At 37.8% G+C, this 16,448-nt stretch overlaps 1 protein-coding gene across 1 annotated transcript in view; it reads left to right on the plus strand.

Annotated features, from left to right (window-relative positions):
- RNF19A (ring finger protein 19A, RBR E3 ubiquitin protein ligase) overlaps positions 1-16,448 on the plus strand; it is a 56,825-nt gene that overhangs the window by 27,886 nt on the left and 12,491 nt on the right. Inside the window, exons 2-5 of the mRNA XM_059836195.1 lie at positions 6,527-7,279; positions 13,290-13,498; positions 15,480-15,624; positions 16,201-16,363. Coding sequence (XP_059692178.1) covers positions 6,663-7,279; positions 13,290-13,498; positions 15,480-15,624; positions 16,201-16,363 — 1,134 coding nt within the window. The 5' untranslated portion in view covers positions 6,527-6,662. The remainder of the gene's footprint in view (positions 1-6,526; positions 7,280-13,289; positions 13,499-15,479; positions 15,625-16,200; positions 16,364-16,448) is intronic.

Here is a 16,448-nt window from a genome sequence, read left to right on the forward strand (position 1 = left end):
GCATTATAGAAACTCCTATATGTTAAAGCAAGTCCTTTTGTTCCTGGAAGATCCCTTGTTTCTTACTGGGCACTGGTCTAATGGCCTATGTGTGTCAGGCTGGCTCATCCCAGAGTGTTTAACTTCCTTTCAATTTAGGGATAAGGGCCTTACTATCTTATCAGTTCTGTGCTGATACAGGCATGTCCCAGATCTTGTCAGCACCTTCACCGAGCCTGCTGCAAGCTCCAGTGTGAAATCAGTGAGTGAATGCTTGGTATGTTACTTGCAGGCAACTCAACTCCCAGTCTTCTGAATTTGCTTAAATTAAAAAAGTGAAATTATTTCACTGAAGCTGTTCATCCATTGTTTAAAGATGATATGTAAAGTTTGAGACTTGACATGGCAGATTTCTAAAGGTTTTGAAAAACTTGTCTTTGATCAGCTGTGGATTTGGGAGTCCTATTTTTGAAATAATGGCCTCTGTGCAGCTCAGTGGTCCATCATAAGCATAAAGAAGTGAGAGCTTAATTAACTAAATGATCGAGTAATTTTCACTTTGAAAAAGATTGACTGGTAGTAGAAGCAACTCTGGTAAGCTTCATAATGAATGGTCTTCATGCTTTAAGACAAGCACTCACATATGTGGCTCTTAGAACAAAGCAGGACAGGAAAGTAAAGATGCCTTCCTGCAAAAGTGTCTGAAAGATAAGAATTACGTTTTGCTTAGATCAATATTGTAAAACGTAAACTACCATATTGGTGCCCTCTTTTGAAAAAGAGAAAAGCCATAATAAAGTAAAACTTAGATGAGAGCATTTTAAAAGTAGTTGTATACAGCTCAGATTGAGTTAAATTAATTAAGTTACTTTGACTTTCCATTTTTGAGTCCTGCATACTGTAACAAATCACTGTAAATGTTTGATAAATATCTGTAGGTATGGGTTTGTTTTAAAAGCTTGAGAAATCTTCTGATGCAAATTTGTTAACTTTCTTTTATAGAATAAACTTTCCAGTTTAATCCAAATAGTATCAACCCTTTGATTTCTAATAAAAGGTGAAATGAAAGTTAGAAGACATCAGAAAAACCCCCACACAAATTAAATTTAAATATCTTTACAGTCTTCTAAACATTAAATAGAAAATGTTGCTATTCTTTAGTTTTTGAGGGGAAATACATTGCAGGAGTCATAAGTGCATTCTGCTAATTGTTGCAATTAAGCATATCACCTATGCTGCATTATGTTACCATTAAAGGATTTAATTTTCAACTTAGTGCATATAAAAGTTCTGCCAGGACCTTTGTTGTTTTGACATAACTTCCATTTGTTTACTTCCAAGTTGCAAAGTATTGGTTCTGCTTGTACTAAATCATCTGTGATTAAACCAACAGTCCTAGCATGCTCTGACACCATGTGCATTGACGTGAGTGTGGTGGTTGTTTTTTTTTTTTAATGGGACATAGTGCTACAGAAGCACGTAGCTGTCAAAATAAAATTGTTAAGCTCTTTCAGACTGTTCCTTACTCTGTTTTAACTCTCGGTGATGCCAGATTTTTAGTTGAACCTGAGGCATGTGTAAAGCGAGTCAGGGTGTATTCTTTTAGAAATCCTCAGGCAAAAGCGGTTTTTCCCCCAATTTTAAAACTGTTATGGAATGAATTGACATTTAAAGAATGCCCATTGAAATGAGAAACTTGATTGCTGTTCAAAAATCCTGTGCATTGGTATTTAATTTAGTAGCTTAAGCATTTGCATATTTTTGTTTTATGTTTTATTCCACTATTTTTACAGTTCTTATGCCATGGAGTAAATGAAAAGGAAAATGTGGTTTTGATGCCTCTTTTAGATGTTTAGAGATACTTATGTCAAGAACATAATAGCTTAAAAATTCCAGGATACTATGTGATTGAGAGGAGATGCTCATTGGAAGAGGGAGGCAGAAATGTATTTCAGATCTGTGATGCATTGTCGGTGGATGACCTTCGAGCTCTGGGGGTTTTTTGTTGCAGCTCTTTCTAAGCTGGAGCAGTGCATCTCAGAAAGCAGCTAAGAGTATAAATGTTGGGAATTGCAGATGTCAGAGAAGGAAGCTGTTAGTAGTCAGTTTTAATCAAGAAATAGCTTTCAGTATGTTAACACAAAATCGGTGCTTGGTTAAATTGCCAGGAGGAGCAAATGCCTAAAATAAAGAGTTTTCATTTGCAACAGGGAAAGTCTAAATTTGCCGTTTAAGCACCAATGGCATGAGGGACTGTTTAAGGGGTTTAGTGAGGATGTAGCTACATCTGCCTTTATGGAGGTTTCCTGCACAAATGTTTAAATCTGCCTTCTTTTTGCAAACGTGTGTGAAGCTGCTTGTCCTGATGGCAGACTCCCTTATTCGTTGCTCCCGTACACCAGGTTGAACATGTAATGGAAGAGCAGGCAGCATGTTGAGCTTGTGCCTCTGGTGTGTTTGAAGGACAGTTAGTAGCATGAGGGAGTTAGTCTCCTGCAGCAGCTGGCTGATGGAAATAGGGCTTTATAGCTCTTTTCTTGCAAAATCAGTAAGGTTATACTCAGCTGCCCTAGTGCATTTCCTAAAAGTTTTGAACCTGGTAAGATGAGGCAAGCGAAGGTTATGTCTTGGAGAGCCATACTAGAAGATATTTTTCACCCCAGTCATCTCTGACTTAAACTTCTCCCTTGGCAAGATTATTCTGATTTCCTTTCCTTCCCTTTCCATTATATGGTCAGCAATAGTATTTACTTAAAGCAGCATGATCAAAAGGAGTATAGAAGGAAATTAACTGGATGTTAGATTTCCCCCGCAAACAGTTTAGCAAGGATTACTGAAGGAACAGGTAGCAGTTAAGTACTGAGCTTTATGTGAGTTACGTCTGTAAACGTCATTTGTGCTTTTGGAAATCTTTGACAAGGTGTGTTTGTGCTGTGGCAGCTGATGTTTTGTGGTAGCCTGTGGCGTGAGCAGAATGCAAAGCATGGCTGGAATTTGGATTTGTGGTAGGACTTTAGGCATGGCGGTAAGCCAGAAACATGGTTTTTCTGTAGTCGGTAAGTGCTTTTGAGGAAATGTTGAGGACAGTGGTGAACTTAAATTTTTAGGAGTTACACTGTGTGTGTTTTTCCTATTACTTCGCTGTTTCCCATATTAGTTTCTTCTGTATGTTGACAGAGTTTATAGTGGTCAGTGAGAGTGGTGCAGAACTTGCAATGAATGTTGCCTCTCGAAATCAGATTGTTCGTTATTATTACCATAATTGTGTGTCTCGGCTTGTTTCAAGTCTTTTGATTTCAGAGCTTCATTTTTCACACAATGTATCTCCTTCATGTGGACTCATTGTTACTGGAATAATACAGGCGTTGTGTTCTCTGGCTGTACAGAATCAAATGTTTTTTTCCTTCTTTTTGTCAGCAAAAACTTGCAGATGCTGTGTTGGGTTGGGCAACATGAGAACAGGCCAGTGCTCCAGATTGCGCTAGTAAGGCTTTTACAATTTTGTACAGCTCTGATCGTTATTAGCATTGTAACGTTTGTCTTCATTTTTTCCTGTAATAAATCATCTGCTGAATCTTCTCACTTCAGCAAAGTCATCTTTGAACGTCACTAAAATGGCAATCCAAAATTACTATATAAGGAAGAGTATGGCTTTTAAAACTAGCTTTATGCATATAAATCTAGAGAGCATAACTGATGATTGTCTGAAATAACTGGCAACTTCTCTAGTCAAAAATCCTGACAAAGTTTAACCATTTTATTTAAAAGAGCAATCTGCTATTTCTGAGAGACTGCTTATCAGATCCCATTACGAAAGAGAACTATAGGATGTACTGGTCTCTTTCTTTAGAGAATGGGAGAATCTTTGTTTTGTTTTAAAAAGTACAACTGGCTCATCACCAGACCTGCTATTTCTTGATTTTGTACATCTGTTGGAACTGGCAAAAATGCTGTAATATGCAGTCTTTCCTCTCCAGAGAAAGGGAGGAGGGGAAGGCTTGTAGTCATAGGCTTGGCTGTGTTACTGTATTTACTTCCTACTTTTTAAAAAAAAAAAAAAAAGCAAAAGCCACCTTCTTGCCTGAAATGAGTGCTTTGATTGCTATTCATGTTGTTCATGGACTCTTCTGGCACTTTCCACTGTCCTGGTAGTATCTGTGTGAATGTACAAATGTTAGTAAGTATGTAGCTATAATAATGCTTTCAAGGTTATTTTTGCACTTCTAGACAAATAAATTACCGTCAGCCATAGGCTGTAGGATTTGTGTATCTGTAGTATATTTCAGATGCTGTCTACCAACTGTGTGTATCTATGATACAACATCATGCCAAGATCCTAGAGAGAAGGATGTTCCCTTCCATCATCATTGTTGAGCAGTTTTTCAGTTTCACCTTTTCCCTTTAGATAAGGAATGTTTTAGTTCATTTAATGAGAAACAGCGCCCATAAAACTATTAAATTTGTTTTGGGAACAGAAGCAGGTAAGGCATCCAAGATTCCTTTTGACTAGGTTTTAGGCTGAAAATGTTCCCTTAGGAGGGAAGGAAGAGTATGTTATGTTCTTGAGATATGCTTTATTTTAGATGCTGGGAATAAAATAAGTTGGTTTTTTTATAGTGTTTCACTGAGGTAAGATTTTCCTTTATTAGTTGGGGGAAAAAAAACCAATGGTGGTAATAATTCAGCATTTGAAAAAATAGAATGTAGTGGCTTTTAAATTTTTTCTTAAAAATTTAACCAACCAAACAAAAAAGTCTAGCGGCCCAAAAGGTAAGACCTCTTTTTAGCAAAACCAGGAGATGTGAGGGGGTTTTTTGTTGAATTTGGGGGGGGGGTGTGGTGTGTGTTTTTTTCTTTTAATTCTCACACTTGAGGAAGGTAGTACTTTTGTGGGGTACTACTGTACTGGATGGTAGTAGTGTTGACTTGGCTATCTGCTAGTATGTATATAATATCAAGCTACCGTAGTCTGAAGAGGGCCCAGCAGTGGGTTTGATGCATGCATTGCTCTGGCAAGCTGGACAGCCTGTGGGCTATTTCTGTGTTTCCTCTTTGGAGAGGGATTTATGTTTCCGCTGCTCATCAGTCTTCCTCTGAAACTTCCTAGTCTTGACCCAGTCATCTCAGTGATCCTGTCCTGGAGACATACAGCACATGGTTGTTTTTCGCCCAGTCTCTAGCTGGTGTGCAGACTGCCTAGGCTCTGGTAAACAGAGGCATTCACCTCAATCACTGTTGGTTTTTCACCTCCCTTCATTTTTTCCATACCAAGATGTGCAAGTTAGAAATTATATTTTTGTATCATCATCAGTGGCCCTCTACATTCCTTTGTTTCTACCTTTTGACTTATTTGTAGTATCCGGTTTCTGATTTTATCATCCTATGGTAAAATCATAGAAACCCAGTGCACGCCTTTCTGGGAGGTAAGTTGGGAAGCACTGAGGAAAGAAACCGTGCCAGCAGTAGCTGCATCCAGATACGCAACACTGATGTCACATAAGAAATGCCTTCTTACTCTTCTATAACAGAAGCATTTCACTGACAGTTAGAGAAATTCCTCTTGTAAAATCGAGCTTCCAAGAAGTGAGCATATTTGCATGTTTGGGGGAAGTTAGTGGTTTTGGTTGGAGATGATCTGCCACTTCTTACAGCAGTCTCCTCTGTTGGAGGAAAACAGGAAAATACCTTTCTTTCTCTCTGAGCCAGTCACTTAAGCAACAGGGAACAGAAGGAAATTCTTGCTGTCATCTTGTACCCAGGGAATAATTGAAGCTTGATATGTTATGGGAATCTGGTTTCTGGGCTTTTTTTTAAAGTAAAAATCAGCATGATGAAAAATTCAAATGTCTTCATCTTAACTCTAGTCTTTGCTTGGATTGCAATATGGAAGTTAAAGGGCAAGATAATGTTGGCTGTCACTCACTCTGCAACTCTGCTTCCTGAAAAATTCAGGTGCCTTACGTTATAAACATGCATCTGCATACTTCTCTAAGAACCCTGAGGTTTTGAGAATATCTTGAGCTGTTAGCCACAGTGACTTAATTTCTGCTGGCAGTCTAAATGGATTCAAAACACACAAAAAAACCCTTTCATTTCTTGTAATTAACTATATTGGGTTCGTACATGACTTTGCGTGCGTGGAAAATCTAAGGTAGAGAAAACAGAAAAGTTTCCAATGCTGTAAGCCTGCTACTATGTTTTATAGAAGAACTTGTTGTATATTGACTTAGTTGTCACCTTGGGTTATGGTAATTTCTACACATGCATGCACACCACCCCCCCCTTAGGGAGCAGGGGAGTGAAGATGCTGTTCTTGGCACTACTTAAGTGTAACAAAGATATTCCTTGACCACAGGGAAATTTCAGGCTTGTTAAGACGAGAAGGATCTAAAGGATAGAAAAAGCTGACAGAGGTATTGGGTCAGATGGTAAGGAGAAGATGGTAGTAATATGAATAACAGGTCATTAGAGTGCTGTGATTTTTCAGAACCAAAAGTGATGGATGTGATTCTAATCTATCTTTTTTTTATCTTTCCTCCTAATATAGGGAATTCCTCTGAAGAATTTGCTGGAAGTGGATACATGTGAATTTTCTGCATGAAGACTCTCAAACTGGATTACATAATAATATGCCTGTATCCTCTGACTATTATTTTGATCCTTAAAAATGATTAGGGTTGTATATGAAATTTAACCCATTTCTGATGAGTGACCTAGACATGAGTTTACATCGGCAAATGGGCTCTGATCGGGACCTCCAGTCTTCTGCTTCCTCTGTGAGCTTGCCGTCAGTTAAAAAGGCACCAAAGAAAAGAAGAATTTCATTGGGCTCTCTTTTTCGGAGAAAAAAAGACACGAAACGCAAGTCTAGGGATTTAAATGGAGGTGTTGATGGAATTGCAAGTATTGAAAGTATTCATTCAGAAATGTGTACGGACAAGAACTCTATTTTCTCCACGTGTACCTCTTCCGATAACGGAACAACCTCTAGCAGCAAACCAAGTGGAGACTTCATGGAATGCCCCTTGTGCCTTTTGCGGCACTCCAAGGACAGGTTTCCGGAGATAATGACTTGTCACCATAGATCTTGTGTGGATTGCTTGCGTCAGTATCTCCGGATAGAAATCTCTGAAAGCAGAGTTAATATTAGCTGCCCAGAATGCTCAGAACGATTTAATCCTCATGATATCCGTTTGATATTAAATGATGACATCTTGATGGAAAAATATGAAGAGTTTATGCTTAGGCGATGGCTGGTTGCAGATCCTGATTGTAGGTGGTGCCCAGCTCCAGATTGTGGGTATGTATTTTTTTCCCAGTATCTGCAAAAAAGCGACAGCATAAATATATAATGTTCATAGCATTTTGCTTTTTGAAAAGTTAATTGCTTTACTTCAGCATTTTGTTACGTGTTGTATAAGTAGGTAGTAGGCAGAATGCTCTTTAAAAAAAAAAAACAAACCACAAAACCAAACAAAATGAAAACCAAAACAACAAAAAACCAACCAAGCCACAACCCACCTTCCAAAATAAAACTCTTCCTCAAGTAGGATTTTTTTTCTGCACAGAGGGAATTTTGTCAATGTCATGAAACTTACTAGTAGGTAGTTGCTATGTTTCTACAGCATGCAAAAAAAAAAAATCAGGTGTTGCACTGCCAAGGCAACAGTGCAAAGCTCAGACTAAAGAGAACTGAAAATTTGGTGACTGTACTTTTAACTTAGTCCATTTGTTAAAGCACAGTGGGTATTTTGGTTTTTTTAACTGTGAAAATGATTGAAGGTTTTCTTTCAATAAAAAGGCCTCTCCGGCTTCAGATGTCTTCCATCTTGTGGCTGGTTGAGCCACCACTTGTTGCCTGTCAACAGGAATCTGATGTAAGATAATAATCAGCTTGTTCGTGCTTATTATCTGAGGAGCGTAATGTTTAAACATTGCTTTGATAATTACAGTTCTGAAACCATTCTGAATTCTGACAGGAGTAGGCCGAATACTGCTGAGCAGCTAGCTCATCACTCTTTTCTGCTGTTGGTGTCTCGTAATGCCATTCTTCAGCAAGTTGCTCTTTTAGAGATTGTTTGCATTATCATAATGTCTAAAGGTTATAGCTGTGACTGTGATCCGGATGTGCAGTGCACACTAAAAACTCAAAGAAGATGACATCTCTGTTTCAAAGCCTCACAGATCAGCAATAAGTAGAAAGAAGAAAAAGAAGAATGTTGGAAGAGAACAAGCAAAATAGGGCTGACTATTAGGTAGATTAAATATTCCAATATTAATGTTCAGGTGCTTAATGTTTAGGAGGCTTTCAAATTTAAATTATAAGTTAAGAAACATTGCTTTCATACATTAAATGAAACAGAATTTGCTAATGCGGGTCAAAAGTGGGGACTGGAAAGGTGATAGTTTCTTAGGTCCTCTGGTCCAAAGTGGATGGCATTGCTCTGGTACAGTTTGAGCAGAGAAGGAAAAATGACTTGAGAGATGGATTGGTTGCATGAGCTTGTAACAAAGTCATGTGGACAAAACCAGTACAGCTTTCTCTTAATATTTCGATACTGCAAAAGAAAACAACCACTAGAAGGCATTATTTCATAGGCAGAAGTATGCTGTGTTCACATTTCCCTGAGTTTTCATGTTCTGGACAAACTGTTGTTACTCAAGGTAAGGGGAAGCATGTAAGAACTGTTAAAGCATTTTCTGTTAAACCATGTTTCAGTGATTCAGATATATTTTTTTTTTTTTTAGTACTTCAGTGAGTAGACTAAGGCAGATTTATTTAATGGAGACTTTTCACCTTGCTTATTTTTTGTGCCTCAGTTTTCTCATCTGTTTTTTTAAAAAAAATCCTAAGTATCTTTAAATGGTCAGAAACTGTAATGATAATTGCTGTAGATAATACCGTTATAAAAATAAAAAGTGGGTCTTCAGAGCAAAGTTAAAGTTCCGCGCAATCCTGTGGGACCACAGCAATGTATTAGTATATAGCAAATACTTAAATCATGGCTCCAGAACTGCCAACTGCATGTTCCTTACTCTGAGGGTGGAATCCTGTGGAAAACACCGTATATTACCAGGTAGCTAAACTATGCCAGTGCTTATGTGCAAGGGGAACAAACTAGTACTATATGGGCGACCTTAACTGTATCTTTGGTAACATGACTTCTTCCTAATGTATTTCATGTGGTAGGGAAATGCTTCACAGTGATAGATGTATTCTGGTTTTAATGCACAGATAGTACCCCCTCACTGAATTCTCATTACTACTTTAAAATCAGATGAAGTTGGTTCCTTGGATACTTCTCAGCAGGATCATTCTTCATGATTGTCATCCTAAAGAAAAAACAGCTTGTGTGATCATGTTTTGTCTTTTTCCCATCCTTCTCCTGATCACTTTTGAAACCTTTAGCACCTTCAAGTATGTTGGGCAGAGGGGGTTGAGTGTTCAGCATAAGTTAATCCTAAGAAGCTGCAGGGAAAGAAACAATACTTGAGTGAAAGAGAGACCATCAATAATGCCTCCAGCAAGAGAAATACCTGCCTATGAATCCTATAATTACCTTTTTAAATTTGGCCTTCCAGGCAGCACCGTCTGGCGCGTTGGTATGTGCCTAGCTGGGAGCCTGCTGCAGCACTGGTCTCTCACCTCATGGTTAGCCAGGGGAGCTGGGAGAAAGCACCCAGAGGGAGGTGGGAAGGAGAAGTGGGAGCGGTATAGAAAGTAATAACGGGGATTTAATGTTGTTGTGGAGCATAGAAGGAGGATGGAGGAAGGAATTGCACACTATTCAGACTTTGACTGAACAGCCTATGCTAACAAACATTGTTTAAAGATGAGGTATCGCATACAGTACGTACAAACTTCAGATCAGCAGATGTTTGCTTTAACAATTACGTGGTACAACAGTAGTCGCAGTTTCTAATTGCTTTGGCAACTGTAATCAACTTGTACAATATGCAATTAAAACTGAGGGTTTATTTTTTTTAACAGTTTTTGATATGTGGTACTGGCAGAATGCATTAGGGTTGTGATGGTAGCTGACCTGATTTTGGCATGGATCAAATATTTCATGAAGGAGCTGGATGGAATACATTTACTAAATTTGCAATTAATCCCAAAGTAGTAGAGGTGCAGTAACTTCAGAGGGTAGCATTCTCTCTTAAAGTTGTCTTTTAAAATTAGAAATAAGTGCTGTAATAAATAGGAAATAGGTGCAAAGTAGAGCATTTTGATAGGAAAAATTTACTGCACAAATAGGTAAAAGAAGGAAATGAGTGGATGTTGCATGACAGTGCTTCAACTCTCCTCAGCATTGGTGAAACTTCACATATAATATTGTTTCAGGGTTTGGGTATCACACTTGGACAAAGCTCTGGACCAGATAAAGAGCCAATAATTATAAAAACTTTGATCCCTGGGGGGGGGTGTGCGGGGGGGGGGGGAGGGGAGACGAAAGAAAAAAAGGAGGGAAGCTAGGTTAATCTGTTACAATGGGGTTTTTTTCCTACATCGTGGGCCCCTGTGTTCTCGGGAAACAACAAAGAATAGTTAAGAAGTAAGTATCTCTTTCAGCTGTCTTTCACTCTATTTGGGGTAAAAACAGGTCCTAAAGATGGCAAAACTGGAACCAAACAGATCTTGAAACAAAGTTAACTGCAGTATTAAGTGTATTACTACTTCTTCTGTCCCAGTGGAGAACTTTTTATCTACCTGACAAGAGGACTATGGATTAGTTTGGAGGAGAACCTCTGCAGTAGTTGTGTCCTGGGTGAGCTGCCTGGGCGCTGTGGGGTCTCTAGCACTAAAGCAGTCTAATGCCAGAAATGGTCCATACCGCTGGCACCGCAGTCTTTCTGACCCTGGGCTACTTCATCCTTGGCTTTTGTTGCTAGCTCAAATGCATCCTGACTGTTGTTGTTATCTGAAATACTGTAAAAGTCTGGATGAGCTGCAACCTACCTCCAGTGGCTTGGTAGGGGACACTGACAAATAGGTGATCCTTCGCTGGGGAAGGAGCACGGATAAGGAAACCTCTTGGGCTTTGTTCCAGACTAATTTGTTGAGATTCTGTCTCTTCATAGTGCTTTTCTGATGTCATTTTAACAAGCCTTAGTGAATCAGTATTCCAAACATGTTCTGTCTGAATTATTTAATGTTTTTGCTCTGAGATTCTATTGCTGCCATTATTAGAAGAAAGCAGTGATTCCTAGATTTTCTTATCTTTGTCAAGCAAAAAGCAGGTTGGGCAAAAGTACAAATTCATCATTGCTCTTCTCACTGTACATCCTTTCTTCAGTTAATTGCTCTTTGCCTCTGGTGTTTGTTTTACTAGTCGTTACTTTGAATTTCATTGTTTGTCCCTTCTCTCAGCCTAATAAGAACTTTCAGCTTTCACATCATCTGTAAAAGGAATGCAAAATGTTGAAATTAGACCTGTAATCTTGTACAGTTTGAACTGAGATTTGCTGTGGTCTAAAAAGTTACTTTCTAAAGGTATGCGCAAATGGAGAGTGCTTTCAGGGGTGCGCCCATTCTTTATTAGCAATGGGAGGCAGGATATAAATTGATACTCATTCTGTGGCCTATGCTTGAGATTCTTTGATATAATGTTCGTGAGTCTTGGATACATCCCTGTATGTTGAAGAAGCATTTGAAACAGAGTCTCTTTGTGTACATACAAAGCAATTATCTCTTCAGTTGCTGTGAGTGGGGAAAATAGAGCTGATTAACTTGGCAACAATATGGAAGAGTCTAGCAATTACTGAAACAAATTCTTACTTGGAAAGTAAAAATATTTGAAAACAGACAAGCGTATATCTCTTTTATTTGTAACGGCAGCATCTGTAAATTAAAGGTTGAAAGCTACTATTTGTTTGCAGAACTTCTTGGGTGGGGAGGGAACCTCAAACATGCTGTTTTAAAACAATGAAAGGGATAGGACTTGAACTAACTTTACAGAGCTTCAGATGTAGCTACTCTAAAATGAAAATAGCTAAATTTTCAGATAGATATGTGAGTGGAAATAACTTTTTTAGTATCATTACTGATAAAGAATATTATGAGTTAACTTTATGCAACTGCTATAAATTGGGCATGGGGTAAAAATAAACAATTTATTCTTTTAAAATAAAATTACCTTGTTTTGAACAGCCATATATTTAAGCCCTGCTGCATTTATAAATCTGAAATCTATTCAGGGGGACTGTTCAGGTGAATAAAACTATAGATCTTTTTTAAGTGTTCATACCAGTGGACCTAGTATTGTTTTCTATTTAAAAGCTGTTGCATAAAATGATTGAAAAAATTATGAGTAGGAATTAAGGCGCGTGTGTGTATATGTATTTATATTTAGTATTAATATGAACTATAATACACATTGTCTGTATTTTTATCATGTGAACTTTAAAATGCAAACCTGATGAAGGAATTTATTTGTGGCAACAACTCTGTCATTGTATAGAGTTGTTCATGTAGTGTCTGATTACAAAATAGTGTAACACAGTTTTGTAAGTCTCAACATTTTTGGAGCTTTTTGTGCTATAGTATTGTCAGAGTAAAGGTGGCAGTGAGGCCCTGAATTCTTACTAATTTCTGCATTTATAGTTTGAAATGTATTTGAAAAAATGTCCAAAAAAATGAAATTGTCTTAATAATTGAGAAACCAAAATCCTTATTTATAAAATACTTGCTTTCTTGTTTTGACATTTTAAAATATAAAGAGTAAGCAAACATCTGTTTAAAGTAGATAGTGGTACTCATGATAAAAGGCAACCAGTAAAATACTACAATGTCATACAGTACCAAGTCAGATGCCTTCACAGGAACAGATTACACTACAGGTCACTTAGCAGGGATCCTCCCAGATTATAGAAAGGGTCAAGCTTAGACGTGACCATAGTGACTGAGACACGTTTGAAACTGTAACTTTTTCTAGTTGCTTAAATACCTTTTTTGGTTTTATTGTCCCGCTCTTCTGAACTGTGGTTGCTTTGTGACCATAAACCTTACAGTACTGCATTCAGCCATATATACAGTATATTTCAGTACTGCATAAAGTTACTAAGGTGGGGCAGAGCAAAGTGTTACACTGATTGTAGTATTTCTGTACAGTCTTAGTCTAATGCAATAGCGATAAGAGTTGTGGAAGGAGGTGGTAAGGAACCTGTGCTGGCCACCTAATGTCAAATCCTGATGTCCACTGCCTTTGTACCTGCTTCAGCTGCTCTGGCAGCTGTCTTGTCTAATTTGGCTTATAGATAGGGCTGTTTTTATTAACAAAATTCTCTCTTGCCCCTGTTGATCATTCAAGATATGCTGTGATCGCTTTTGGATGTGCCAGCTGTCCTAAACTTACGTGTGGACGAGAAGGCTGTGGAACTGAGTTTTGCTACCACTGTAAGCAGATTTGGCATCCAAACCAGACCTGTGATGCTGCTCGCCAGGAGAGAGCTCAAAGTCTGCGCCTGAGAACAATTCGTTCTTCGTCTATTAGTTACAGCCAGGAATCTGGAGCAGCAGGTATTTATGACTAGGATACTGTGTCTGTAAAATATCTTTTTAGTACATTTGCACAAATAACTCTAAAATGGAAAGAACTCTAGTACCATGGTAGGTACTAGCTGCTTTGTCTTTGTCTTTCAGAAATACAAAATATACAATTTATAGTTTGAATTCAAATTTTAAATGTTATCATTTGAAGTACTCTGTGACCACGACACCTGACTTTAGTCTTACAGGCTTGTCAGTATTTTAAATTCTTTTCTTTGTAGCTGAAAAATGCGAAGTGCAAAGCATTCTCTGTGTTTGGCAGGCTGACTTCATTAGTTGTATCACTTGCACACTGGGAACACTTAACTTTCTCCACTGTAGGTGAAACTTCATAGGGCTGCTAATAATAGAAGCTGTTAAAAATAAAACTCAAACCCACTGATTTTCTGCTTTCAAAAGAGACAGTTAGTCTGATGCCAGCTCTGATGTTTGACATCTGTTTGTTAGTACTAATTTCTGTTTTTCAATAAAATGCTCATCTGTCTTGGCTACCAGAAAGCAAACAATTCCATCTTGTTAAAATTGAACTTGTTTGTAACCCCCCAAAAAAGAGGATAAAACTGTTCAGAGCAGTAGTTTGCAGAGCGAGAGTCCGGTTTGCTATTGATAAGAATTGGCTCCAAGTTTCAGCAAACTCTGATCTGTTTGGCAGCTTTTGTGTCTGCCTGACCAAACAAGGTAGATATGTGGGGAGGAGAGTCTCTCTTGCACCTTGAATGTAGTTAGAGCTGTTGTTCTCCAATCCAGCCCTAGACTTGGGAGTCTCTAATCTGTGCTGGCTCATTTTAACAAGGCGCTCCATCTTATCTTAAAAATTGGCATCTTGTTCTAGTTTTCAAATAAATTTTAAAACAAACTTTAAATAAATTAGCACACCAGCTCCTTTCCTTGCCCTTTTAGTCACTCCCAGCATGAACAGCAGTAGTTCTGCCATACCCATGCTGTAAAAACTTGCTCAGTTTAATTACTGCCCTGTAGGTTGTGCATCTGTTCCATCTGAGAATAGCTAGCGCATCCTTTCAGCTGCTCACTGTCCTTTTGCACTGGAGTTGGTAGAGGTACTGTTTCTGCTGGTTCTGCACCTCTTTGGATATTCCTTATACTCAGTATAACCCCTCTTTTCCCTTTGTCCTACCAAGTAGCACAGAGGCAGTAAACTTGGACTTCTGCACTAGGAGCTGCAAGTTATTTCTGCTGCTGTGAGTAAATAGCTTGTCCCAAAGTGCAGCTGCTAACTAGTAATGTGAAGGACCAAAGATCACAACCGTGGTTGTCTCAGTATATGAGTATTTCACTGTTGCTCAATGACCCCTTGTTTATTAATGATAGACCTAGTCACTTAACGGCATTTTTTGGTATTTGACGTGGGAACAAGGCGAGCCTCCGGATTTTTCTTCTTGCTACAATATTTTTTTCTAGGGAGTAAGTAAATACTAAGTAGGGCTGTGAAAAGGACTCAAGAGAAGATTGGTGGTACCAAAGAAATGTGCTTAATGTGGAAGGGGAGATGTATTTAAGATAAGAAGAAGAAATAACAGAGTGGAGACTGAATAGTCAAGTAAAAGATTTATAACAGCATGAAATGGAAAAGAGGATTATATTTAAAGAAACTGTATTATCAGTCCTGTATTAACATACATATTTAATGTCCGACTCTAATATATATGGCATTAAGCTTAAAAATCCTTGAACAGAGTGTATGCATTAACTATTCAATTACTTGAATGTAATCTAATATGCCTTGTTTTATTAGTTTTACTTTGTCCAAGGTTTACAAATACAAATGGCTATCAAGTCATTGCCAAATCAATATTTGTAAAGCGAAGTTATAAGAAACTTGCTCCATTTTTCAGATAATGGTTCAATCAGTTTTGCCAAACACATGTCTAGATTTTAATTAAATCTGCTTGTCTAAAGAACTGATACGATGTTAATATTCATTTTTAAACAGCTGATGACATAAAGCCATGCCCACGCTGTGCTGCTTACATAATAAAAATGAATGATGGAAGCTGCAATCATATGACTTGTGCTGTCTGTGGCTGTGAATTCTGTTGGCTGTGTATGAAAGAGATCTCAGATTTACATTATCTAAGGTACATTTTAAAAAAAAATCTGTGGTTGGTAATTTGTTTTCTAAAGTATATAGAAGTAGATTCCTGAGTGCTGTAGTTTTGGCTTTCTTCCTGTTGGAGTAGAGAATCACAGTTGAAGTACCCATAGCTGAGAATTAAGTTAGTTTTCAATGCATGTATTTAAATTAGTGCTTTGTTATTTTTTTATTATTTTAAAATATTTTTCTAAGTTTCATGCATGCACTGTGTACTTAGTACAACAAATGAAGTGTTTTAGCTGAACGTACCCGCTATTTTTACTCATGTCTTAATACTGCTCTATTGTGTGTGTAGTAAGCAATACAAAAACTCTTATTATATAAGTTACTTGTGAACCACAGATTAGCAAAATCTATGTTTATTTAAATTTATGTTCCAAAATATGCTGTAAAGGAAAAAAAAAAATCTGAAAAAATTATAACTGATGATTTGGTATCCATAACATCTGTAAATTGAACCTAAGAACAATAATTTTGTAACTAGAGAACAGTTCAGTAGTGTATGCTTATGTTGATTTATTTACAATTTCTTTACAGTTTTCTTACTTCTTTCTATTAGCCCATCAGGTTGCACATTTTGGGGAAAGAAACCATGGAGCCGTAAGAAGAAAATACTGTGGCAACTAGGGACGCTTGTTGGAGCTCCTGTAGGAATTGCCTTAATAGCTGGCATTGCTATTCCTGCTATGATTATTGGAATTCCTGTGTATGTGGGACGTAAGGTAAAATGTGCTACAACTCCTAACGTGCTTTCGGTTTTACCTTCTGCATTGTGTGACTTGGGTAATACTATGTTCAGTTGGCTAT

The sequence above is a fragment of the Gavia stellata genome, chromosome 3 (genome assembly GCF_030936135.1).
Source record: "Gavia stellata isolate bGavSte3 chromosome 3, bGavSte3.hap2, whole genome shotgun sequence".
Taxonomy (NCBI): domain Eukaryota; kingdom Metazoa; phylum Chordata; class Aves; order Gaviiformes; family Gaviidae; genus Gavia; species Gavia stellata.